We start from the raw sequence: 22,767 nt of genomic DNA, 5'->3' as shown, positions 1-22,767 counted from the left end.
GTAAATCTATCTACAGACCCTAGAAATGACATGACAGATCTGGAACGATGATGGATGAAGCGGTGGAGTTTGGACAACAGTAAAGTGCCTTGCGAAACATTAGTGTTCTCACCGAGGAAGGATTAAGGCTGATCAGGCAGAAATTACATTTCCTTATGTAGGTGGCAACATATGGGAGTTGTCAAAACACATGCTCCTGCAGATGCACATGTCCCAGAGCAACACTGCCTCTCACATTCTGGGACTTACCCTGGCTACAGGAGAATTTGTATATTAATTACCGTAGCCTTAAAAATGATGTTGCAGCAGAGTACCTGGGGTCTCTCAGGGTGCCTTGCAGAGCCAGCTCACAGCTCCTCGACAGTGAAGGAAAGCCTGCGTTTCATCGCAGCAGCACAAGTGGTCTGACGGGGAGCAGTAACATTGCTGGGGCTGATGTGGAGGCGAGGGCAGCGAGCTGGGGCTGATAGCAGGGAGAAGGGTGTTTCTCACTTCCATCTTCTGGTACGGCCCATACGAGAACCTCTCCTCTTCCAGGACATGGCACAGAGCAGGGCTTCGTCCTGCTGCTGGTGGCAGGGACTGTCCTGCACCTCCACGCTCGAAGCTCGCCTGGGGGTGTACTGGGGAGGGATACTCTTACGCATCCTTCTCCATTCCCTGAGCTGGGGGCACAGCAGGCGAGCTGCTGCCCTCTTCCCACCGCCCTTGCGGGCAGCTACCTGTTTTACCTGTGCCTCGAGATAGCTCCATGCCTGGTACCTCGCAGCCCTTCCAGCTGACGGGGAGCTCGGTGCCCCGGCAGCCACACACCTCCTTCGCCTGGCTGATGACAGGCTGCTTCCTCAGACAGACAGACAGATGGCATGGTGAGGGGTTCTTCTGGAAAACAGGACTGACACTCTGCACAGGAGAGGCTCTCTCAGGCTAGAGAAGCAGCAGCAGTGCTGCTTCCAAATTAAAGAAGTATATGTGGCACATCATGTAGATAACATGGTTCTTTCCCCCTGCCATCAGCCTGTCTCCTCTAACCTATGGACACAGAACTCATCTGCTCCTAGCACCCACTCTTCACTGAGCATCCAGACTATAGGTCTTGCTTCCAGTCTCCAAGACCCTGAAATTATCCAAGCCCCCCAAGTATCAAAGCACGAACCTGAGTGATAACTGTGCTTCTCAGACGCAACCGTGACATTCACCAGCCATGCTTCAAGCTGTGAGATGAAGTCCCATGGGAGCAAGGAGCCACTTCCACTCCTGCTGCTCTCCGTCGGCAGTGCAGACCAACGTCACCGCCTCCCATGGGGACACCAGGGACAAAACAACACAGCCGTGCCCCTTGCAGGCTGGCATTCACAGTCAATGACTTTGACTACTGCAAACCAAAAGACACAGGTGAAGAGTAAGTAGAACCACTATCTGGATGCCAGTAAGGCACTTTCTGTACAAACAGCAACTCAGAAACATTCAGCGCAGAAAATTCCTCTTGGTCTGTCCTCAGAAGACTTAAACTTGATGACCTGGAGATTAATCTTCTGCATATAATGTAAATCCAAGTATAGCAGCAGGAGGCTCACACATGTCACACCAATCAAAACGGCTCAACCCAACCAACCCAAACGGCTCAGGAAAGGATTACTGCAGTGGAATGAAAAAAAACATTGTTTTAAAAGCTAAATAAGCTAGCCAGTATCTTAAAAATATTTAAAGATATGAAGATGTCCCCCATGTTTCTAAAAATGAAATGCAAGATTAGAAACGTGAAGTCAATATATTCCACCTCAGCTTGAATGCCGATTCATACGCTCTCCAGAAGGTACAGATGGGTAAAAGCAGGAACAAAAAATGGATGCTACAGCTGATTAAAACCTCAGCTAAATAAATTGTCTACAGGAAAATGCATTAGCCCGAGAGATGCAAGAACAGCAGGACACTCAAATGAAATTGGATTCTTTAGATCATATGTCTAAAACCTTAGAAATTCCCTTGTTTATCAGTAAAAATTAGTATGATAGGGATACTCCAGGCATAGAAAAACAAACACAATGCTGACACCTGAAATGACAGTCTGTGCTACGGAGAAACTAGATAGGTTTGAAAGAAAATAGAAAACAAGCATAAAAGGCCCCATGGGATTCATATAAAGGAAGATTAAAATAAGAAAACAGTCATCTTTTAGGCATGTTACAGCTAATATAGTTATGCTGATTGTCAACATTTGTTTCCAGTTATTAATACAAGAAGGGAAAAACATATTGGAATGGTAGAAGATAAAAGCATTGCTAGGAATAATGGGATGAAATGCAGAATAAAAGTGTAGACTATTAGAAGAAGCTTCTAGACCACAATGTTTGCTAAATACAAGTAGTCTGTCAAGTAGATGAAGCTCTAATACTAAGGACAATTTATTCTCAACCCGTTGGAATACTCATCTGTTTATTTTTAACAGCTGAACAAGGTTATCAGAACAGGAAACCATGCACCTTTCAGGCTGGATCTGTGCTGGATGAGGAGTTCCTCTCGCCCTGTAGTCTGCGAGCACAGAGTATGCTGAGGGCCTCGTCAGAGTATCGTTTAGCTTGTGCAGAATAGAATGCTCAATAGGAAACAGATGATCATTGAGTATATAAAAAATACAATTAAACATGGGCTAGACATTCAAAAATACAATAAATAAATGTCACTATGCTAAATCCTTCAATATTTATTCTGCTCATGTATTCTGTAAACTAAAGGAACTCTTCATTAGTTCCAGACTTTGGGGGTGAGGGGAAAGAAGACCTCATTAGTGGCATGGCTAAACAAATAACTCTGAGTTACTTCATAGTTTCTCAATTCTTTTATTTGTGCTATATCTATACATCCTATTTAACATAAATACCAAGCTGTAGAGAAGGTTAGTGGAATATTTTCAAAAATAATTTTGTGATCCTGAAAGGATGACTACAAATGATTAAAAATAAAACAGTCTTAAAATGAAAAATAGAATCTCATTCCTATGAGATCTGTGCCAATTTTTCAATAAAGAAATTATATCATGGAAAATATATTTGTAATAATTCTTGAACAGGAATGGTTGCATTAGGTACCTATTATTCATATGTGCTCATACCTTCTTTTGATCTGTACTGAGTCCTCCTTACCAAGACCTTACCAAAGTGAATGCCATTTCTAGTGGCACAAAAGACATACTAATATTATTGACAAAGACATTAAAAATGCATAAAGTTTGATGCCAGTTTGGGGTACCCAGCTGGAAAACAAGAAGAGTCTCAACGTGCAGAAGTTTCTCACTTCACTCAAAGTGAAGTCACTGGGAGCTCTGCAGCTCATCAGAATCCAACTCATCCACAAATACCTACTACAGCAAACACCTCTGAAATTTGACGAGTCCAAAATCTAACCTATGATGAATCTCCAGTTTTTTAATTGTGGCAGTAAGCCAAAAAACCTAAAACCACCACCACCCCCAAATTATATTCTTCAGCTATACAACATGTTTAGTTGAATACCTTTGCCACAAGGGTTGACAACATGAATTAATCAAAACTAACAAATAGCTGCAAACACTCGTACCCAGTAGTCTTCCATCTGAACACTGCAGCAAAGGTTCCTCTTCGGTATGCCCCCTCATATCACACTTATTAAGCACTAAGAAGTTTTTAATCTTAGTTATTCCTTTCAGTTGAGTCACTACTAGAATATTTTATTGCCTTCCTGAAATGATTAACAGTAGTAACCTTTTCAAAATTTGGAAGGATCTTTTCTGCATGTTAAGTAATACCACAATGGCTTAATTTAAACTACAGCACAAAACCAATCTACCTAAATAACCTCTGTCAACAATTAATTTAACATTAAGAAAGTCAAATAAAAATGCGTAGTCAGTAGCAGTTCTGGTTTTAATTCATTTGCCCTTTTTAATATCCTGCACAAGGCAAGAATTATTGGTGACAAAACCAGTGACAGTTATCACATCAATTTAACTTCAATGCACGAAGCCAAACTCACTTCAGCTGCAAGCAGCTGCAGAGATCAATTTTTCAACATCACAAAATTCTCACCGTTACAGTTTCCTGGTTCCTAGATCCTAAGAGACTCAGTAAGCCCTATGAAAGGTGAGATCACCATAAAAAAAACCACATCTCTATTGCCTCTTATCAACAAACAAATAAATAAATAAAATTGTACCCCCAAATCACAACCGTACCAGCACATATCAACAAAAAAGTTACTTGAAGGAGATGTCTGCCACAAGAAAAGGCCAACTGAAGGTTACTGAACAGCTCTGAACTTTAAGTGATCACTGCTATTTCTTTTCACTCAGATAAAATCACCTGTAACTTTTGTGAACAGTTCTCCCTTAGACTAGGCATATCTACTCAATTGTTACAAGCTATGGGATTCCCAGCCCAGCGTCTTTATGTCAAATGAGGAATATCAGATATTTGCCTACACTAGGGTCACACTGAAATGAAAAATAAAAGGTTATTTCCAATGGCAACATACTGCTGTTTTTAGAGATTTCTGTATTACTTTAAACCCCAAATGCCTTCAAAATGTGTCTACTTGGAAAGGCGACATGTTACAATGCACTGTTCTGTAAGTCTCTGAAATTCTTTATTTGGCTTTGAAATCCAAAATTTAAATTTCTGAAAATGCAGATCAAGAGATCCAGGATGAAAATAGGCCATTTGCAGCTCTGAAAAGCATTTGTATTATTGTCTGCTGTTCTCAGTGGAGGCAAAGTATTCTTGAACACTAACATCTCTGCTTTAATTCTTGTCCCTATTTGAGATTTACTTTTATCTCTCCTATCTTTTTTTAACCTTTATCTGTGGTAATTGTTTTTGTTAAGTCTTGTTAATTAAGACTGCAAGCTCATCAGAGAAACATCCTCCCCTTTGTTTTCCAGTTCCATATCACGCCTGGCAGAAGTACAGCATCAAAAATGCATCAGATACTTGGTTCAACAAAATAATTTCACAGAATTACAGAGTATAGATGTGAAGGTCGTGAAGTCCACCTGTGTGCTTATATCAAAATGCTTCTGCTCATATAACTTAATGTTTTATTAATATAATAGGCTTACTGCTTCTGGTGAGAGATTTTAATATTGACTATTAAAAAAAAAAAAAAAATATCTATCAGAATTAAATCATTCCCTCTCTTAGCCAGGAGCTGATGCCCTTCAAAGGTTCACAGGCTTATCACAGCATCCCCTCCCACCGCACTAAATTCGCAGTTTGGTCGTTGTTTAGCTAAAAGCTCTGTATTTATTCTCTTTGTCTAAGGTCCTGAAAGTTGGCTTTTAGTCTATATGACAGGGTTCATAAATTAGTGACCCCGAATTATTCATTAGGTATTTAACCAAATGCTCTACCAAAACCCCCAGTTGCTATAAATCTAACAAAAATACAATATATAGTCTATTTTTCTCTATATAGGACCAAATACTACATTTTTTTCAAAAGATTCCTTAAGGCATCACTAGCTTTTACCTTAAGTGATACCACAATAAAAGGCAGATTTAATAATCTGTTTCAGTTTCTTATCTTCCCTTTCCTTGAGCCATTAATATAAGTGAAAGCAAAAATGTAACTCAGCTTGTTATCTTTGCAAAATCAAATACATTAGACAGGGTATTATTTGCCTCAGGCAATGCCATTTCAAGTTTGTATCACTACTACCCAGGACCATTCGGTTTACAAAGAAAAAAATTTGGATTTGACAATGACTGCTGCCACTCATTTACAACAAGCAATTGCTCTTTCACCAAGAAATCAGTTTCCACCCCAGTACATTTGAATGAACAGAGCTGTGGTGTTCATAACATAGAAAATGTTTTCCCTAAAGTCTTGAAATAATTTTAATTTATTTCTCTTTACCTTCATAACACATTAACAAGCAAAATCAGAAATGAACCAAGACATTTCTTATGAGAGCAATTTTATCTTTAACAACTTGGAAATTAGATTTTTAACAATGAAATACAGTGTTTGTTTGGATGAGTATCACTAAAAAAACCCAACCAAACAACTAAATGCCTAGGACTTAAACCTCTAGGTTGACTGCTCCAGTTGTCACCAGCTTGGGGGGAGAGTTGCTCTCTTGCTGACAGCATTTTCAAATGTGTAGTCACTTATCTTCAGAGACAACTTCAAAACTTAATGCTACGCTCTTGGTTTTGCAAATTTTGACCAATACGATCCATAAATTGCATAATTTGAAGATCTGTGAATATGTGCCTTATATTGTCACGCACTCAACTTTAAATGAGTTTTTAAAACTTCAGTCCTATATATTTTTAAGCTTGCTTCCATACTCATTATTTACACAGTTAATAACACAGCTCTCAATATTGTGCCTGACTATCTCCTGCCACGTTCACTTGCTTCATCTCCCGTCCCTTCAGCACAGGAGCAAGATCACAGTTTCTCAATTTTATTGTTCTTTTGAGATTTACCTAACAAGTGAGAATAAGGCAAATAACAGAAACTGAGTAAAAAGCCAGATCTGATATTTGAGTCTGAATGATGAGAAGTCCAGTGATAGAGGTTATGGTGAGCGAGTGAGTTATCTAGATTAGGATTGACAGGAATACTCTGACACAGAAATGCAATTGTCATCTCGGGCCACAGGGAGAATTTGTAATTTCTTCCACATCTATTATTACAGAATAGATCCATGATCTTAATTCGCAATATTTTTCAAATTTCACTTTGCAAAATAACATCAATTTAAGTCCTTTTAATTAATTCTAAATTATTTTAACCAACCATTAAAACCAAACCCATTTCTCAAGTCCACCTTGGGGCCATTTTGAGCGAGTACACCACAAAGGGAGTACACTGTCTAATATTGTTCATGGTTAATATTATGTGAATCCTAAACAATACAAATACGCTCTGAATACAATAAAATAACCTATCAGAAAATACTTCTACCCTACAGAGCAGAATTCTGACATTTTTTACTTGGTCTTCTGTGGAGTCCTAGTTTACAGAATTTGAGTACATGAAATTCCAAGCCAAAGCAGGAAGACTACTCTCAAAAAAACTTCAAGGCTTTCCAAGCACGGTTGAAGAAGATTCACGTTCAGTTCACAACAGGCTGACCAATTGAAAGCATTTACAGCTTGTTACAAAATTTTTTTCATTGTAAAATAACAACTGACAAGTACAAGACAAACGGTAATAATTGTCTGTGGCAAGCAGGCAGTGTATCACAATTGTGAATGCATACAGCAATGCAAGATCTTTCTGGGATATGCTGTAAAAATAGCAAAGCCTGACATTTAAAGATTTTTTTTTTTCCTTATGGAGGCAGGTTTCAAGTACAGTAGTGCAGATTTTCACCAATCCCGTCTTGAAAACAGGGCAAAGCCTTAGGTCTTGGGTGACTTAAGGAGGTGTTTTTGTTGTAGGCAGAGAGTGTGAGAAAACATCCTTATGTCTATGGAGATGATAGCTTAACACTTCTGTAAGCTAGAAGAAAAGGCGGCAGCTGACTATAGGTCCTAGACTTAGAGATTGCCAAGATACTGTACTCCAGAGAAGCCTATTTCAAGATCACGTTTGCAGAAGTGTGGGCTTCTCATTACACCAGCTTCTCTTTCAATGTGCATCTTCCAGTGTTACCTTCTTCATCCTGGACCATCTTCTCTCTTTTGATCCTTCTTTGCCATTATGCCAGTGTAATCACCTGTATCTCATTACCAGTATGATGGTGAAGAGATCTCTTGAGACAGTAGGATTGTTCCTCTTACATTCTTCTCAGTATCTAAGGACATTTGTCTTGCAAATATCAGTTAAATTAGAACAGAGTTCTTAAGGGGTTTCTGGGGGCTTGAGGTGTGGGGATTTTTGTGGTAAGGACACAGTTTATCACTTGCTACCAGCTGTCTTTGAGAGCAAAAATAAATAATGCTTTAGTGGCTATGATTCAGAAACATGCAACATTTGCAACTTCCATCAATTTCACCTGCAACTGAAGGAGCTCAGTATCAAATAAAAAGGGCTGCCCTGTAATAATTTATGAATACACTGTGACCTCTTGATGAGTATGTTTACTGAATGTATACATTGGTTTAATCTAACAGCAGACCGTTGGAAAAGTAAGCAGCAAGCCCAACAACGGCTGGAGGCAGCCAGTCTACAAATACTGGAAGGACAACGCAAGAGCCATTTGTTTCCTTGCTCTACCTCTGACCTCCAGCAGCTCAACAGAATAGTTTGTTAAGGGGATCCAGTCTGACAATACAGACCTTGACTAGATTTAAAAGGACACATTCCCTAAGGGGGAAGAGAAAGCTTTGGAAAACACACTAATACTCAGATCTCAAAAGTTAAGGGTGGCTGCAGCTTGCCATCATTAATTTATAGTTATCATAGTTAAGAGATGGGTATAATTACTACTTGCTTTGAAAACTTTCCTGCTTCAGCCAACCACTCAGAAATACTTAAATACAGAACTCTATCCACTTAATCTGATAACCATGAGCAAACCCAGTTTATCTCTGGAGTACTGCAGCCCACCTATGCAATGGGGTAAGTCAAAGCTCTCTGCTTCAAACTGGAAAGCACATGTCTCCCAGTCACAATAGTCTGTGATCCCACATCCCTCCCTGACAAAACCAGAACTCAGGCAACTGGGATAAGGACAGAGCCAAATACATGATCGCAGAGTAAGTTACCACAGTAGTAGCAACTGGGGAAGGCAGCATGGATGGAGAAGCACAGTGCCCAGGTAGCCCCAGCCCGGTCTGATGGCTGGGACACAGCAAAGACTGCTCCCTTAAAGGAGGCACTGCATACCATAAAGGATACACAATAAGGATCCTAGGAGCTCGACCACGGCAACAGCCCTCAGGAAATCAAGCCCTTGTATACAGTGTGAGAGCGCTCATGATTGTAATAACTGAATACTTATGGAAAATGAGCCTCCCTAGGATTACCTGCGTCATCTGGTTTTTATACAAATATACAAAAATTTCCTACCCACCTAACTTGCTTGAGAGAGGATGGAATAAGGCAAATGGGGTGAGAACCTCTTCAATGAGCACTCACATGTTAATGTACAGGAATTAGATCCTCAGCTGATCACACACTTGTGTATGAACTCCTACAGTGGGACTCCCAATCACTCAGCCATTAATAGAAACCCATGCAAATCTCACACTGAGTGCCGTGCCATTTACCCATCAGCAGAGAGGTGTCTCCATCTGTGGTGCATAAGAACAGCTTGATTTTGTGAGAGGAAATACTGCTCTAACTCAGTCTACTCATATTGATGGTCATTATGCTGCTATTTCTGTTTCTGTGAAAGCTGCAGTAGGAACAGTCTTTGGTGGAAATAGGAACACATTCCAGGTTGTGAGGTAAGGAAATCCCATAGAAATGTGTATGTCCAGAGGAGTAAAATCTACTAATCTAAGGTTATCTGAAGGTGCAAGAAGACATGCCAATATAGATAGAGATACCTATCTCCCCCTCTACTCTGCTCTGGTGAGATCCCACCTGCAGTACTGCGTTCAGCTCTGGGGGCCCCAACATCAGAAGGACATGGACCTGCTCAAGCAAGTCCAGAGGAGGGCCACGAAGATGATCGGAGGGCTGGAGAGCCTCTCCTATGAGGACAGGCTGAGAGAGTTGGGGTTGTTCAGCCTGGAGAAGAGAAGGCTCTGCGGAGACCTCAGAGCAGCCTGCCAGTACCTAAAGGGGTCCTACAAGAAAGCTGGAGAGGGACTTTTTACAAGGGCATGTAGTGACAGGACAAGGGGTGATGGCTTTAAATTGAAAGAGGGTAGATTTAGATTAGATGTAAGGAAGAAACTCTTCACTGTGAGGGTGGTGAGGCACTGGAAAAGGTTGCCCAGAGACACTGTGGATGCCCCATCCCTGGAAGTGTCCAAGGCCAGGTTGGATGGGGCTTGGAGCAACCTGGTCTAGTGGAAGGTGTCCCTGCCCATGGCAGGGGGGTTGGAGCTACATGATCTTCAAGGTCCCTTCCAACCCAAACCATTCTATGATTCTACGACGATTCTATGAACTCAGAAAAATTATATTACCTACTCTGTGCTTTTAGCATATTCATAGGAAAACACCAGTATTATAAAACACATCTACAATAGTGGGCAGAGAAGGAACTTCAAATGCTGGACTAAGTGCCTGGGGAGAGCTAAAGCACTGAGCCACCAGAAGCAGATGCTTGTGTAAGGCTCTCCAGCATAACCTCTCAACAACACGGGCCTGTATGTCTTAAGCAAATACTTCTGCCAGAGTACACTACCTAAGCCTCTTAAAAGCAAAGGCTATTGCTATGAAAATTCATGGGAACTTGATTTTTCAGGACAAAATTTTAGTTTTTGAAAATAAGGTAGGGCTAGGAGCAGAAGTGTCTCACGCTGTGAATATTGCTTATTTTCCCAGAAGTTTTACAATGTTGTATGAGTAGCATCAGGACCTGGATTTACTTAATTTTACTTTCTTAGCTAGGTAAATTAGTCCCCACGTTCCTTTCTGCAACATTTGAACAGTAATAGTACGCATATATGTTTGCAAGTCTTCAGGAGACACGCATTCAAATCTCTTAAGGATGGTTTAATAAAGATTTGGAAGCTGGCACTGAAGTCTAACCGAAAAGTAGATGACTGCATTACAAGCCACCTTGAGGCTGGCAGTGTATTCATTGCGTATTCACAACCGCTTGCAGATGCAAAGACCGTGGAGGCAATTAAGTGCATAGGTTACTAACCTCAGGTCCTCACTTGAGAGAAACAGACAAAACTTCCTCCAAAGCCTGAATCCGAAGGGAGTTTCAGAGGTGATGGTCAGATTTGGAAGGCTGAGAAGAATTCTGGCTCAGGTCTTCAAAGACTTGCCTCTTCCAATGGCATTGGTCTTTAATTCCAGCCACTGGCTCTCAGAGCTGTAACTGCCTAAGGACAGCCTGACATGCTAGTGACAAACTGATTGTGTCAATTACAATAGATGCAGAGTCATCAGGAAACTGTTTCCTGCAGGATTAGTGTGCTGTCCAGCTCCTCCTGTCCAGCCCTTCTTCCTCTCCATTCTCCTCTTTGCCTTGGCTCTGTGTTCCTTGTCAACCTCTTCTTGAGTTTCCACATGTCATATTTGATTGTTTTTCATTCTTACCCCAACTCCCTCAGAAAAAATACAGAATAGAATAATCGATAGATAAGCAAGAGGATTGCTTATCTTAAGCAATATCGGATAGGATGCTTTTAACTTGATCGTTTTGGTTAATCTCCACCCCCCCACCCCATCTTGTCAACTCTGCTTAAAAAAGAGAAACACTGCAGTACATCGCACCTGACAAACAGAACTTCAGTCATAATGGGATGATTAGGTCTATGATAAACATTAACTTTAAACAGTAATACAAAATTTGACTTAGTATACCATTTTAAGTAACAGATTTGAAAACACCCTTCAACCTACAAGGACTGAATGCCTTCTGAACGTTGCCAAGTTCCCTTAGACCTCATTTCTGTGGCACAAGCTCCAGAATGCACTGGGCTCAGACTCTCCAATTATCTTAGTAATAATGAATCCAATAAAATAGAAGAGCTAATTTTGCATTATTATTATGAAAGAAAACTTTCCCTCTAACCTAATGAAGTTGTCCATCATTATGCAATTATTACCTGCATATGTACAATGTCAGCAGGGTTCATTAAAGCTTTTTGAAACAAAGTAGCAGCACAAAATGTTTCTAACTTTCAGATAGCTCTTTATATGGTTCTTCATATACTGAAAAGCCAGCAAGTAACTGTTAATTTACAAGCTATTCTGCACATTTTAAGAGCATACAGTAAATACTATGATATTATGGTAAAAACTATATGCAAGTATCATAAAAGGAAGTAATTTCTGTAACATTTTTGTTGTACTTGCACTTTGTCAACCTGTATCAGTGTAAAAGCTGTGCCTGAGCTGAGAGAAAAATCAATTGATTTCTGTTTTCTTTTACTGATAAAATGAGATTAATGTCTCCTTATGTTTCCTTTCAGGAGGCATGCTTTCAGATGGTATGATGTGCTTGCTTTTCCATGCCAATGTCTAGACAGCTAGCTACGTCGGAAATCAATGAAACAGGAATCCAGGCAGTTACTGTACCAAGACAAAGATGCAGTGAAATGGAAATTATTCAGTATATGCATATGTAGTAATCTACCTGCAGTACATTTTAATTCAGAATAAGACTCCTTTTCCGAGGTCTGCATCACAATGCATCATACACTGTACACAACTGCACAATGAAAAACCATCTTCCTAGCAATAACTGAACTACATAATGCTGGACACATGGAGCTATTGGAAGTGCAACAAAAACTCTCCACGAGTAGAGACTGATTCAGGGCACATTGATAAAATGGTTCCCATTTAATTCCATTAACTGCCATGCAGATGTTTTGCCTTCATAGCATTTAAATCTATTGTGGAGAAAGCTGCAATAAATTGCTCTATCATGATAAAATGCAACTTGCTGGCTTAGAAAAAAAGGCAGAAGGCCTTTACACAATGTTACATCGAACACATAAATGTTAACTCAGTTCTAGTGAGTGCAGGCATCCTAATGGTACCCATAAAAACTCTCCTTTTCTAGTCCAAGCAAGTTCTAGACAGTAGCAAAGCAGGCAGCTTCCTAATGTAGCAGCTTATTATGGCAACAAAAAAACCCAAAACAAAACAAAAAAAAATCCATGTCCTCAGTGCACTCTCTGCCCATGACAGCAAAGCCAGCTGGTGGCTGCTGCTGCAGAGAGGGAAGCTGCTGAGATAAGGAGGCTGGTGGATCCGTCTGGCAGCAGGGTCGGTCAGTCCAGCCCCTGCAGTTGTAACCCCCTTGTCTCACTCTGGCCATCCATCTCAACTCTACCATTCGTGGTAGGGCCACATCTCTGAAGCAACAGAAGTCTGTCTGCACCACCGGGAAGTTTTGAAACAGTTCTTTTTCCTACTCTGATGTTGTTTGTAATGTCAAAAAATACCTCAAACTGGACATTTTTGGTCCCTCAGCATTTCCCCCTCCTCCTATCTGCATGTCTTTCCTCCCTCCTCATCTCATTTAATGGCTGACTTGAATCTACATACTCTTGTCAGCTTTCTTACTCCAAGATCTTCTTACATTTTTGACAATCCGTTTTATTGGAAATAGTTAAAACTCAAGGCAATCTGGGTCAAACCTGATTCCTATTTAAGTGCACCATACCGGTGATGTGGAAAATGTTAGGATACTATAGCATACCACACCACAAGGAAGGTCTATATTTAATCAGGAGATACTAGTAGATTAATCAAGTGTTTTGTCCAACACAAAAGAATTAGGGGTTTTTTTACCATAAGAAGAAAATAAATCAGCTAATATATTGTTGTTTCTCCAGAGTGTTATTCTTATATTATTTAACATCTGCTCTGTCCCTCAGCAATACTTATTTATAGTGTTGAGAGAACAAAAAAATTTGAGAAACTTAAAAACTTAATGTTTTCTTCCAGTGCTTCCCAGTGGTAGAGGTTTATCTGAAAGAAGAGATTGAATCTATGCGTGTATTTCTTGGAAAATAAAACCATATTTTATATTAATAATTTTTCTATGGGTAGGTATGGCAATATTTTACCCTAAAACATTATCAGCTGCTGTTGCACCAGTCATCTTGTTTTACTTTGGCATCCCCATCCAGAGGGACCTTGACAGGCTTGAGAGGTGGGCCTGTGCAAACCTCATGAAGTTCAACAAGGCCAAGTGCAAGGTCCTGCACATGGCTCGGGGCAATCCCAAGCCCAAATACAGGCTGGGCGAAGAGTGGATTGAAAGCAGCCCTGAGGAGAAAGACTTGGGGGTGTTGGTTGATGAGAAGCTCCACACAACCTGGCAATGTGTGCCTGCAGCCCAGAAAGCCAACCATATCCTGGGCTGCATCAAAAGAAGCGTGACCAGCAGCAGGTTGAGGGAGGGGATTCCCCCCCTCTACTCCACTCTCGTGAGACCCCACCTGCAGTACTGCGTTCAGCTCTGGGGGCCCCAACATCAGAAGGACATGGACCTGCTCAAGCAAGTCCAGAGGAGGGCCACGAAGATGATCGGAGGGCTGGAGAGCCTCTCCTATGAGGACAGGCTGAGAGAGTTGGGCTTGTTCAGCCTGGAGAAGAGAAGGCTCTGCGGAGACCTCAGAGCAGCCTGCCAGTACCTAAAGGGGTCCTACAAGAAAGCTGGAGAGGGACTTTTTACAAGGGCATGTAGTGACAGGACAAGGGGTGATGGCTTTAAATTGAAAGAGGGTAGATTTAGATTAGATGTAAGGAAGAAACTCTTCACTGTGAGGGTGGTGAGGCACTGGAAAAGGTTGCCCAGAGACACTGTGGATGCCCCATCCCTGGAAGTGTCCAAGGCCAGGTTGGATGGGGCTTGGAGCAACCTGGTCTAGTGGAAGGTGTCCCTGCCCATGGCAGGGGGGTTGGAGCTACATGATCTTCAAGGTCCCTTCCAACCCAAACCATTCTATGATTCTATTATGATGCTTGTGTGTCACTATTTCAGTACATTACACGAATGTCTATTATTATCAGTTATAGCCTTATATTGTGCTGAGACAGGAACTCACGCATGTCAAGCAATGCTGCCTATTGATTCATAAACCTGGAAAAAGTCATAGCATCCCATGAGCAGAGTTCAGGTTTGTTATTTACATTTTGTATATCATACCCATTCGGGTAGTCCAACAGGAAATTGAGAGCAACTGTAATTTTCAACATTGTAGCTTCCCAAATCTGTTCTCTTCTTTCTACTTCTCCAAATCTATGTTTGCAAATCCGCCCATCACAGAATCAGCAGAGCATTTTCTGTGGCACTGCTTTAATTCACCTCTGCCAAGAACATCATCTATGTCTTAACCTGAAGTAATTCTTTGACTGTTGCAGAATGCCCATATGATGATCATTATAGAAGAACCTACAAACCCACCTTGTCAAACTACCCCCAAACTTGTGACATGCGACACAGAAACATGCCACCATTGTGGAACCCACGTGATGTTCTCCTAAGCTAATGCCAGGTAATACAAGTAAGACACAGAGAACATTGAGGAGAGCCAGCTGTGGTTATTCAGAAACAAAAAAGCTGAAAAAAATTTAAAAAATACAGCGATGGACCAGAGAACGTATAGATCTGCAGTGAAGCTAATCTACACTGCATAAATTATGCGGCAGACACATTCATGGTTTATCAGTCTGTCCTGGCAACCAACTCGAGCACGTAAGAAGCAAACTGTACCTCCTGGAGACATACAGCATGAATCTGTAGATGCTATCACAACGGCAAGTTTCACACATCAACATAGCTTTCAACAAAGCTAAATTAAACGGTAAAGCTTCCTTAAGAAACCATTTTGGCACAGAAAACATTAACTTTATAGTTAAGCCTGTGTATGAGAGTTGGAGGTCATGGATTCTCTAGGCAGGTCTCAGCCACCACAGTATGTCATGATACCTCTCTGAATCTATATTCCTCATAGATTAGCACACTGTAAACATTAAAAACGTAAAGTTATTACAAATTCCAGAAATAGTGTTTATTTCTCTGAGAAGGGATCCACTCTCTTTCTCTCTCCCACTCTCACAGAAATGGCTGAATCTACCAAAATCAAATTATCATTAATATAATAATCTGTTGTACTTTGCTTAAATCTTTAACAGCTCATGAGTATTTTAACACCATGTTTTCCCACATAAGTGGTTGGGGATGAAAGAAGTTTCTCCTTTCTGTCCTCCGTGGTTGTAGACAGGGTTTAGAGGCAATATATACAGTCAGAACGTATCTAAAGATTACACAGCTGGTTCTGTTTGTTGTGTGTGCTTATTTCTGTTGTCTGAAAGGCTCTTTCCTCCTCACCTTCATGTCCTTTGGAATCCTTCCTGCCACTTGCTGCTAGCGCTCAGGGACTCTCCTCAGGACAGATGGGAGAACATATTCAGCAGACAGAAAGAGAGGAACCTTCTGGTTTTTCACCATCCTTTTCCCTACTCACTTCAGTTTGTTTCTCCTAGGCCTTTCAGTAGATAACTGAGCAATGCAGTGTGTCCAATACCAGTCCCAGTTTGAAAGAGAAACTCCAGAAAGCAAAAGAATCCTCCTATTTCTCCAAAATGAAAAAAAAAAAAAAAAAAAAAAAAAAAAAGGTTGAAATCACATCAACAGTCAGTGAGAAACACAAACAGATCAGCTCATCGAAGTAAAGACAAGCGTGTTACTCAACGCTAGAACTATGGAAATGCATCCTGCTATATATATAGCAAAGCTGAAACAAGTCCAAAAGCATATCATACAGTACTTTCAGGGAGACAGGCTATGGTGAGAGACCCTAGCTTTGCCTCAAAAGCAAAAGTCAGTTCCTCTAGCCCAAGCACTGGATGAAGCTGGCCAAGAGATCTCAGATCAGGGGCCCTGGGGCATGGGGTGCCAGCACAGGGCAGAGGCCACCTCACCGCAGTTGGACATGGTGAGGCTTGGTGCTGAAAGGGACACCAACAGGGACAAGGTCCCAGCAGGAGCTCCGCTCCACCGCATAAGTTCTGTTCTTCAACTTGTACACACCACCATAACATGACCAAACCACTGGAGAAATTTATGGATCTTACGAATGCCTGTTATCCTCAGCAATTTCAAGTACACAGACAGTCTCCAAAAATCGAATTTTCTGAAGCACTATTCCCAGTGTGGGTTGCCACCAGGTAAGTCTTTCTTATTTGGTTCTAGAAGCACAACAATCAGAAAACAAAACAAAACGTGACATCTTTTGATAGCTTTCGTTTGCCTATAAGCACATTTTGCAGCTTCAAGTAATTAAACCGATCAGTTGTTATTCACCAAGCTTGGAAAAAACTCAAATGCTACCCCTCTGACTGGATTGTGCCATACTATTTAACTTAAATTCCAGCACTGAAGATTATTGTGTAATGAAAACAGATCATGTTTTCAAAAAATTAAGGATAGCATATGACTTACGTTTTACATTATATTTTAAAAAGCAAATACATGTCTGTATTTCAATTGCATTGAAGGATAACCAAAAGAAAAACCAGAGCAAAATTTCCTAGTATACCATTTCTGTTCTGTCTTGTATTTTCTTTATAAATTAGATAACAGGTATAAAGAAAAAAAAACAGGCTTAAAACCACTAAAGTGATGAAAGCTAAATGTGAATTAATTTGAAAAAAAACCCACAAAAGTCTTAGTTAAGAAAAGACAATAAACATAAATTTTAAAAATCACTTCATTTAAAAGCTAGTGCTCATCACACAGCATAGCCAATGACTGTCTACATATTAAGAAACTGAATAAGTGATTCAGGTTGTATAAATATTATTGAAGAACTATTTATAATTTTGAAGATAAATATTGCAAGATAAATAAAACTGTATTATAAGCAGCAGAGTGCACTTAGAAAATATCTACTTTCTTTTAGAAGACATTCAGGATCTTCCAAGACATTGCTGAGAAGGACCTTGCTTTGGGTATAATCCCAATGATATTAACAGTATTACTTGACAAAAATAAGACGGCAGACCTGTAGAAAATAAAAACTATTTTTAAAACTATCACTTTGAAAGTCCTCAGGCTAAAGGCCAGAGCGAGGGAGAACAGACCGTGAGCACCGGAGAAGGAACGTGCTGTTTCTGTGTTAGCACTGGCTCACACGAGAAAACACTGTCGACCAAGTGTGTCTCCTTGTCTTCTGGAGATGCTGTGCTCTCTCCAGTGACTGCAAAAGAAACTCTGCAACTAGGGTGCACTGCATGTTCAAAATTTAGATGGCTACTAACAGGTATCAAGTCATGTCAGCTACTGCCTGCTCTTTTCCTCACAAAAGCCCCAAAATGCATCTGATACAAGGAGAATGAGCAGAAAGGAAGAAATAGGATATGGGCTTTTAGGATCTCCAGGACAAAAACGCTAGATGCAAGAAAAGAAGAGACTTGTGGATTCCGGTGGAGGAAAAAGACTGAAGGCTTAAGAATTTTGGTACTGTTATTTTACATGAATGAGGTATTTGAAGACTGGACACAGCAACACCAGCCATGGCAAACTGTTTAAGGGGTTTGGAACAGGAAGGAATCAGCTTGACAGATGTCTGAAGGCAACTGTGGTGACATGTTGGTCATGTACTGTCGTCAGAACTGGATCCTGAGGAAAAGAAAGATTCAGGGTACAGAAGCATTTGAGTCGTGGCCTGATTTAAAAAAAAAAAAGTGAAAAATCTTTTTTTTCTTATTCTTTTTGGATAAGATCTGACGACTGTATATTGGAAAAGATTGGTGATGACAGAGAATTCATCAGCATAATCAGGAGAAAGAAGTTGAAATGTATTCTGTTATAAAAGAAGGAAAATGCCTAGAAAAGGCAATTAGTTAAAAAGGAAAGGAGAAGAGCAAGGGAAGACAGAAAACTGAAAATAGGGGGCATAGAAGAGGGAACAGAAGATTCATCAAGTAACAACATTAGCAATGATTATAAAGGTGGTGAAAGATCACAATTTACCACACCACTAATCCCCAAACTGAGGAAGTTTACTGTTTATGAGGCTATGAAAGTTATAGATTATATGATATCCAACAGTATGAATTAATTTCCTTGCTTTGTATTACTGTGCGCTTGATATTTCTTGTACATTTACTCCTGAGGCAATTCCTTTGCTACCCAGATACTACTTCCCAGCTTAACACAAAAGAACACCTTACATAAGTGGCATTTTTGCTTAGCACAGGTGATGATGTTTTCATACACTGCACAACAAATTTACAACTAGTAAGCAAATTCAGTTACATAGCTGAAAGTACACTGTCTACAACACACATGCAACAGCTGGACACACTTTCTAATGAAATGTTGTATCACACTTAGTTTAAATTCCCTCCTGCTTTGTAACATGCTAAAGCAAATTGAAAATATGTCTGGATTTGCTATATGTTTTGACTGCGTTAAACGTACTCACACACAAACATTCTTGAAACCTTTCTTTCTAAGGGTGATTTTCTTTATTTCTGCAATAGTTTACTCCTTAACTAAGGTTAAAACACTTACGTGCAGTTCATAACCACCTGATATTAAAAACTTTAAAAAACTGGAAGAGTATGAGAACCTTCCATCTTTCCATTAAAAAATGAACCTAGAGTAATCCCACCTCCTTTACAAGTTGACTCAAGTAGAGATTATTAGTTACATCTACAAATGTCTCTGTGTTACATATATATGTTTGGTTGGGTTTTTTTTTTTCCCCACCAAACAATACAGATACCCTGTGTTGAGTCTGACCACATTCTGCTCTACTAATTCCCAGCAGTACCATCTTTCCACAGCACGCATTTCTTGAAACACGCTTGTGCGGGTAAGATGAGCAGCACCCTACTGTTTCAATGCTGAGAGATATGACAGATGTTCAAGGGAATTAACGTGTATAAACCTAAACACTACTAACCACAACCAATTAAAATGCTAGAGGAAGCTAAAGAACATACTGAAACCGTTACAGCATGTAACCAGTTTGGGTGGCTGTTATTACTGTTTGGATTAAAAAAAAAAAAAAAAAAGAAAAGAAAAGCAGAAAGTCTGCATGATTCCAGAATTCTAATTCAAACTGAATGCTGCTACACCCCAAATGCATTTTAAAAGTCTGTTATCCCAGTTCTACTCAGTACAATTCCCTGGTATCAAAGTTTACAGTTTTTTCTGTTATTTTTCTTACTGTTTAACAGCACAGAACAACTGTAAGAGCTACTAATCCACTCTAAGCAATTAGTAATTCACTTTAGAAGTAAATACAGCTTTGAAATATTTCAGCATTACTCAAATAAACCATTTTAAAATAATGTTCTATTTTAAAAAGTAGCAGACAAGGATGGGTATTTCAGATACCCCAAAACAACTGGCCCATACAGATACAAATGGGATAGCCTCATCCTCTCTCCTCTGACTCAGTCTATGGAATAGTAAGGTAACAGATATGGCTATGTACGAGCAGGGTTTAAAAATATTCATGTTACTGAAAGTTTTCTGGTTTAATTCCCACAGTCAACTAGTGCATATTTATAGAGACTTTTGGAATGTAAAAGGTGGACTGTACAAGACACATACAGAGTAAATTTAGAAAAGGAAGCAATGAGATTCTTACAGATTTTCCTGAATTATATATTTTGATTACTGTTTATGGCATGGTTTAACCAGGGTAACTGACAGTCAGAGGCAGCTTGCGATCAACTGTAATGGCATGCAAATTGACTATTTGGGGTTCGTAATTTGAAGGGAGGGAAAAAAAAAAAAAGACTCTTTTAACCTGAGTTTCCTTGAAAAAAATGGCTGAAAGAAGGGATATTTGCAGCCAACAAAAACTGTTTAAAAGCCCCTCACAGTGAAGTTAAAGCCCTTTCCAGCATTTAACTCCACGAGTACCCTGCCCAAATTGCCCGGTCTGCGCTGTACTGTCATCTGCAGTCGGAGCTGACAGGGGCAAAGAAAAAAAAAACATGTCTTGAAGGTTCTGAAATGAATTCATGTGGTCTACCTACAACAACATAATGCCTGGGAAAGTTACCGGCTGCTGCCTTTGTTCGACAGAGATTAACCATGGCACACACGAATAATGGGCTGGATTTATTCTAGAGAACAGAAGCTGAATGACAATTGTCGAGGCACTGCATTATACATACTTTGGCTGCCTTCTGCTCTATTCATTTAACACTTGCAGGGAGTACCGTGAATGAATCTCAGCTCATTTTTCCCTGTTAAAACCACAGCTACACACACAGTTTTGTAAACCCGCACTGATACCCAGCAGATCTTACCATGTATGTGCCACCGTAAAGCGACGACGCTGGCGGATGCTTTTATTCACGAGCAACTTTCTGAAAAAGCATGGAGAGTTCCTCGGTGAACTGCGAGGAGAAATTTTTGGAGACGTAGGTCTGTTCCCAGGCAGCTTGGGAAGCTCGAGCTCTAGATGCATTTGTTCTTTGAAAGTCCTTATGTAAATCTCTGACTCTGGAGTAGCAAGTTCCCTAGAAGAATCTTTTGCTGTCATAGCTTAGACGTTATGTGAGCTCTCACCATTCAGAAAACGTAACAAAAACACATCACGCAGGCATCGCCGCAGATTAAAAATGCTGATAAATCGGCAGAGCTTACCCTGCTCATTCACAAGGCTGGGCTCCAAATGGAAAGGCTGCCTGAAGCAACAGCAGCATAAATCGAAGGACGATAAGCCAGGGCTGTCAGAAAACCCTTTATCAGCCCAGCTCTCCCTCTGAAAATGCGCCAAAGTGTTTCTGTGTCAGCAGCCTCCCTGTGGATGCGGCTTGCCTGCCAGCTACACACCGACGCGCGCCGGAGCCATTCAGCCCCGCACACCAGCTCATGAAAAATTCATAACAGCCGGCTCCCGATCAATCCCTTTCCTACAGCATTTTGGCTTCACAGACGTAACAGAAAAACACTGGATTTTTCAGTGTGCGCTAATAAAATCAAGGAATTCCCTAGTCTGTCGCAAGCCAAGTAACCCGATTCATTCAGGCCCAGTATGTTTAATAAAAAGGTCTTCATTCAGAATTAGTTTTACCCATACTGCAGTAGCTCCACCCATGACATGCTTATTGGCTCGGTATTATTTTGACAACTGGACTCTGTTCGGCTCTGTCTTGTGTGATGAGCGTGTCGGATTCTCATGAAATTTTAACGAGCCGTCTAACACCATGACATTGTTCCTGGGCATCGCCGAGCATACCCCGGGCACACCCGGCGCGACCCCCGGGACGGCAGCAGCATTGGCACTGATGGAGATGTGCGCAGCGCTCAGGGTGGGCCAGGAAGAAAAGGTCTAGTAGGAAAAAAAAATAACAACCAACAAAGCAAGGAATAATATTCTGCAAGAACAAAGCGTGCAAGAATGCATGCTCCACAGATGAAGCTGAACACTTCCAAAGCAGCATGCTTTGCTGTCCTGGAATCTACGTATGGTCAAAGGGCAAAATCACTGCCAGCCACTGCACAGCCCCAACCCAGCAACCAACATTGGAGAAGCTAGCACAGGGAGAGAAAATAGAGGGAAACACCAAAGGATGGGGGACCTGGCACTTCCCTGGAAAGACAATGTAAATTAATTCAAGTTAGTTTAAGCAATATATGTATTTAGAAACACAAAACCCAAGATTTTTTTCTGGACATAAACACCACGAAACCAACTTCTACACGTGCAAGGCTAGGAAAAAAAAAAAAAAATCCAGGCAAGGAAGTTAAAGACAAGATTCGATGCTGATAGTAAGAACATAATAAATACTACAGGGAGTGGCAAGCATCTTTTTAACTGGTCAAAAGTAGGTGACCTTAAATGTAAATACAATAATTCTTTTTAAAGAAGGAAACAGGAAAGAGTAGAGAGCCAGCCTACGGTGAAAGTGCTCTGATCTGCATTCAAGAGGTTGATTGCACAGTATAGGCATTAATTACACAACAAATCCTCACCAGTCCCTACCCATTCTGGTGTTCTTTTCACTCATCTATCCCAAAACACTATACAAAAACATTAGCGTGCCTTCCTCAGCTTCAAGCAAAAGGCTTGCTATAGAGAGCTTCCCCACAGCTGGAGACTACAAAGGAGTTACCAGACATTCCACCTAACCTGCTACTATACCATTCACCATTCACTTTTATTTAAAAACAAAACAAAAATACAACAAAAAAAAAGAGAAAGATCTGCCT

General features: G+C 40.5%; 1 protein-coding gene across 3 annotated transcripts in view; it reads right to left on the bottom strand.

Moving 5' to 3' along the window:
• PDE4B (phosphodiesterase 4B) overlaps positions 1–22,767 on the bottom strand; it is a 220,742-nt gene that overhangs the window by 150,709 nt on the left and 47,266 nt on the right. Inside the window, exon 1 of one of the 3 annotated variants that reach the window (XM_030032365.2) lies at positions 20,859–21,320. The exons of 1 other annotated variant lie outside the window; for it this stretch is intronic. In XM_030032365.2, coding sequence (XP_029888225.1) covers positions 20,859–21,094 — 236 coding nt within the window. In that variant the 5' untranslated portion in view covers positions 21,095–21,320. Of the gene's footprint in view, positions 1–20,858; positions 21,321–22,767 lie in introns of those variants that run through there. One more of the 3 variants, XM_030032362.2, reaches the window with a different exon arrangement.

The sequence above is a fragment of the Aquila chrysaetos genome, chromosome 12 (genome assembly GCF_900496995.4).
Source record: "Aquila chrysaetos chrysaetos chromosome 12, bAquChr1.4, whole genome shotgun sequence".
Classification (NCBI taxonomy): Eukaryota; Metazoa; Chordata; class Aves; order Accipitriformes; family Accipitridae; genus Aquila; species Aquila chrysaetos.
The sequence above is the reverse complement of the archived record's forward strand: the minus strand, read 5'-3'. Positions and strand labels throughout refer to the sequence as shown.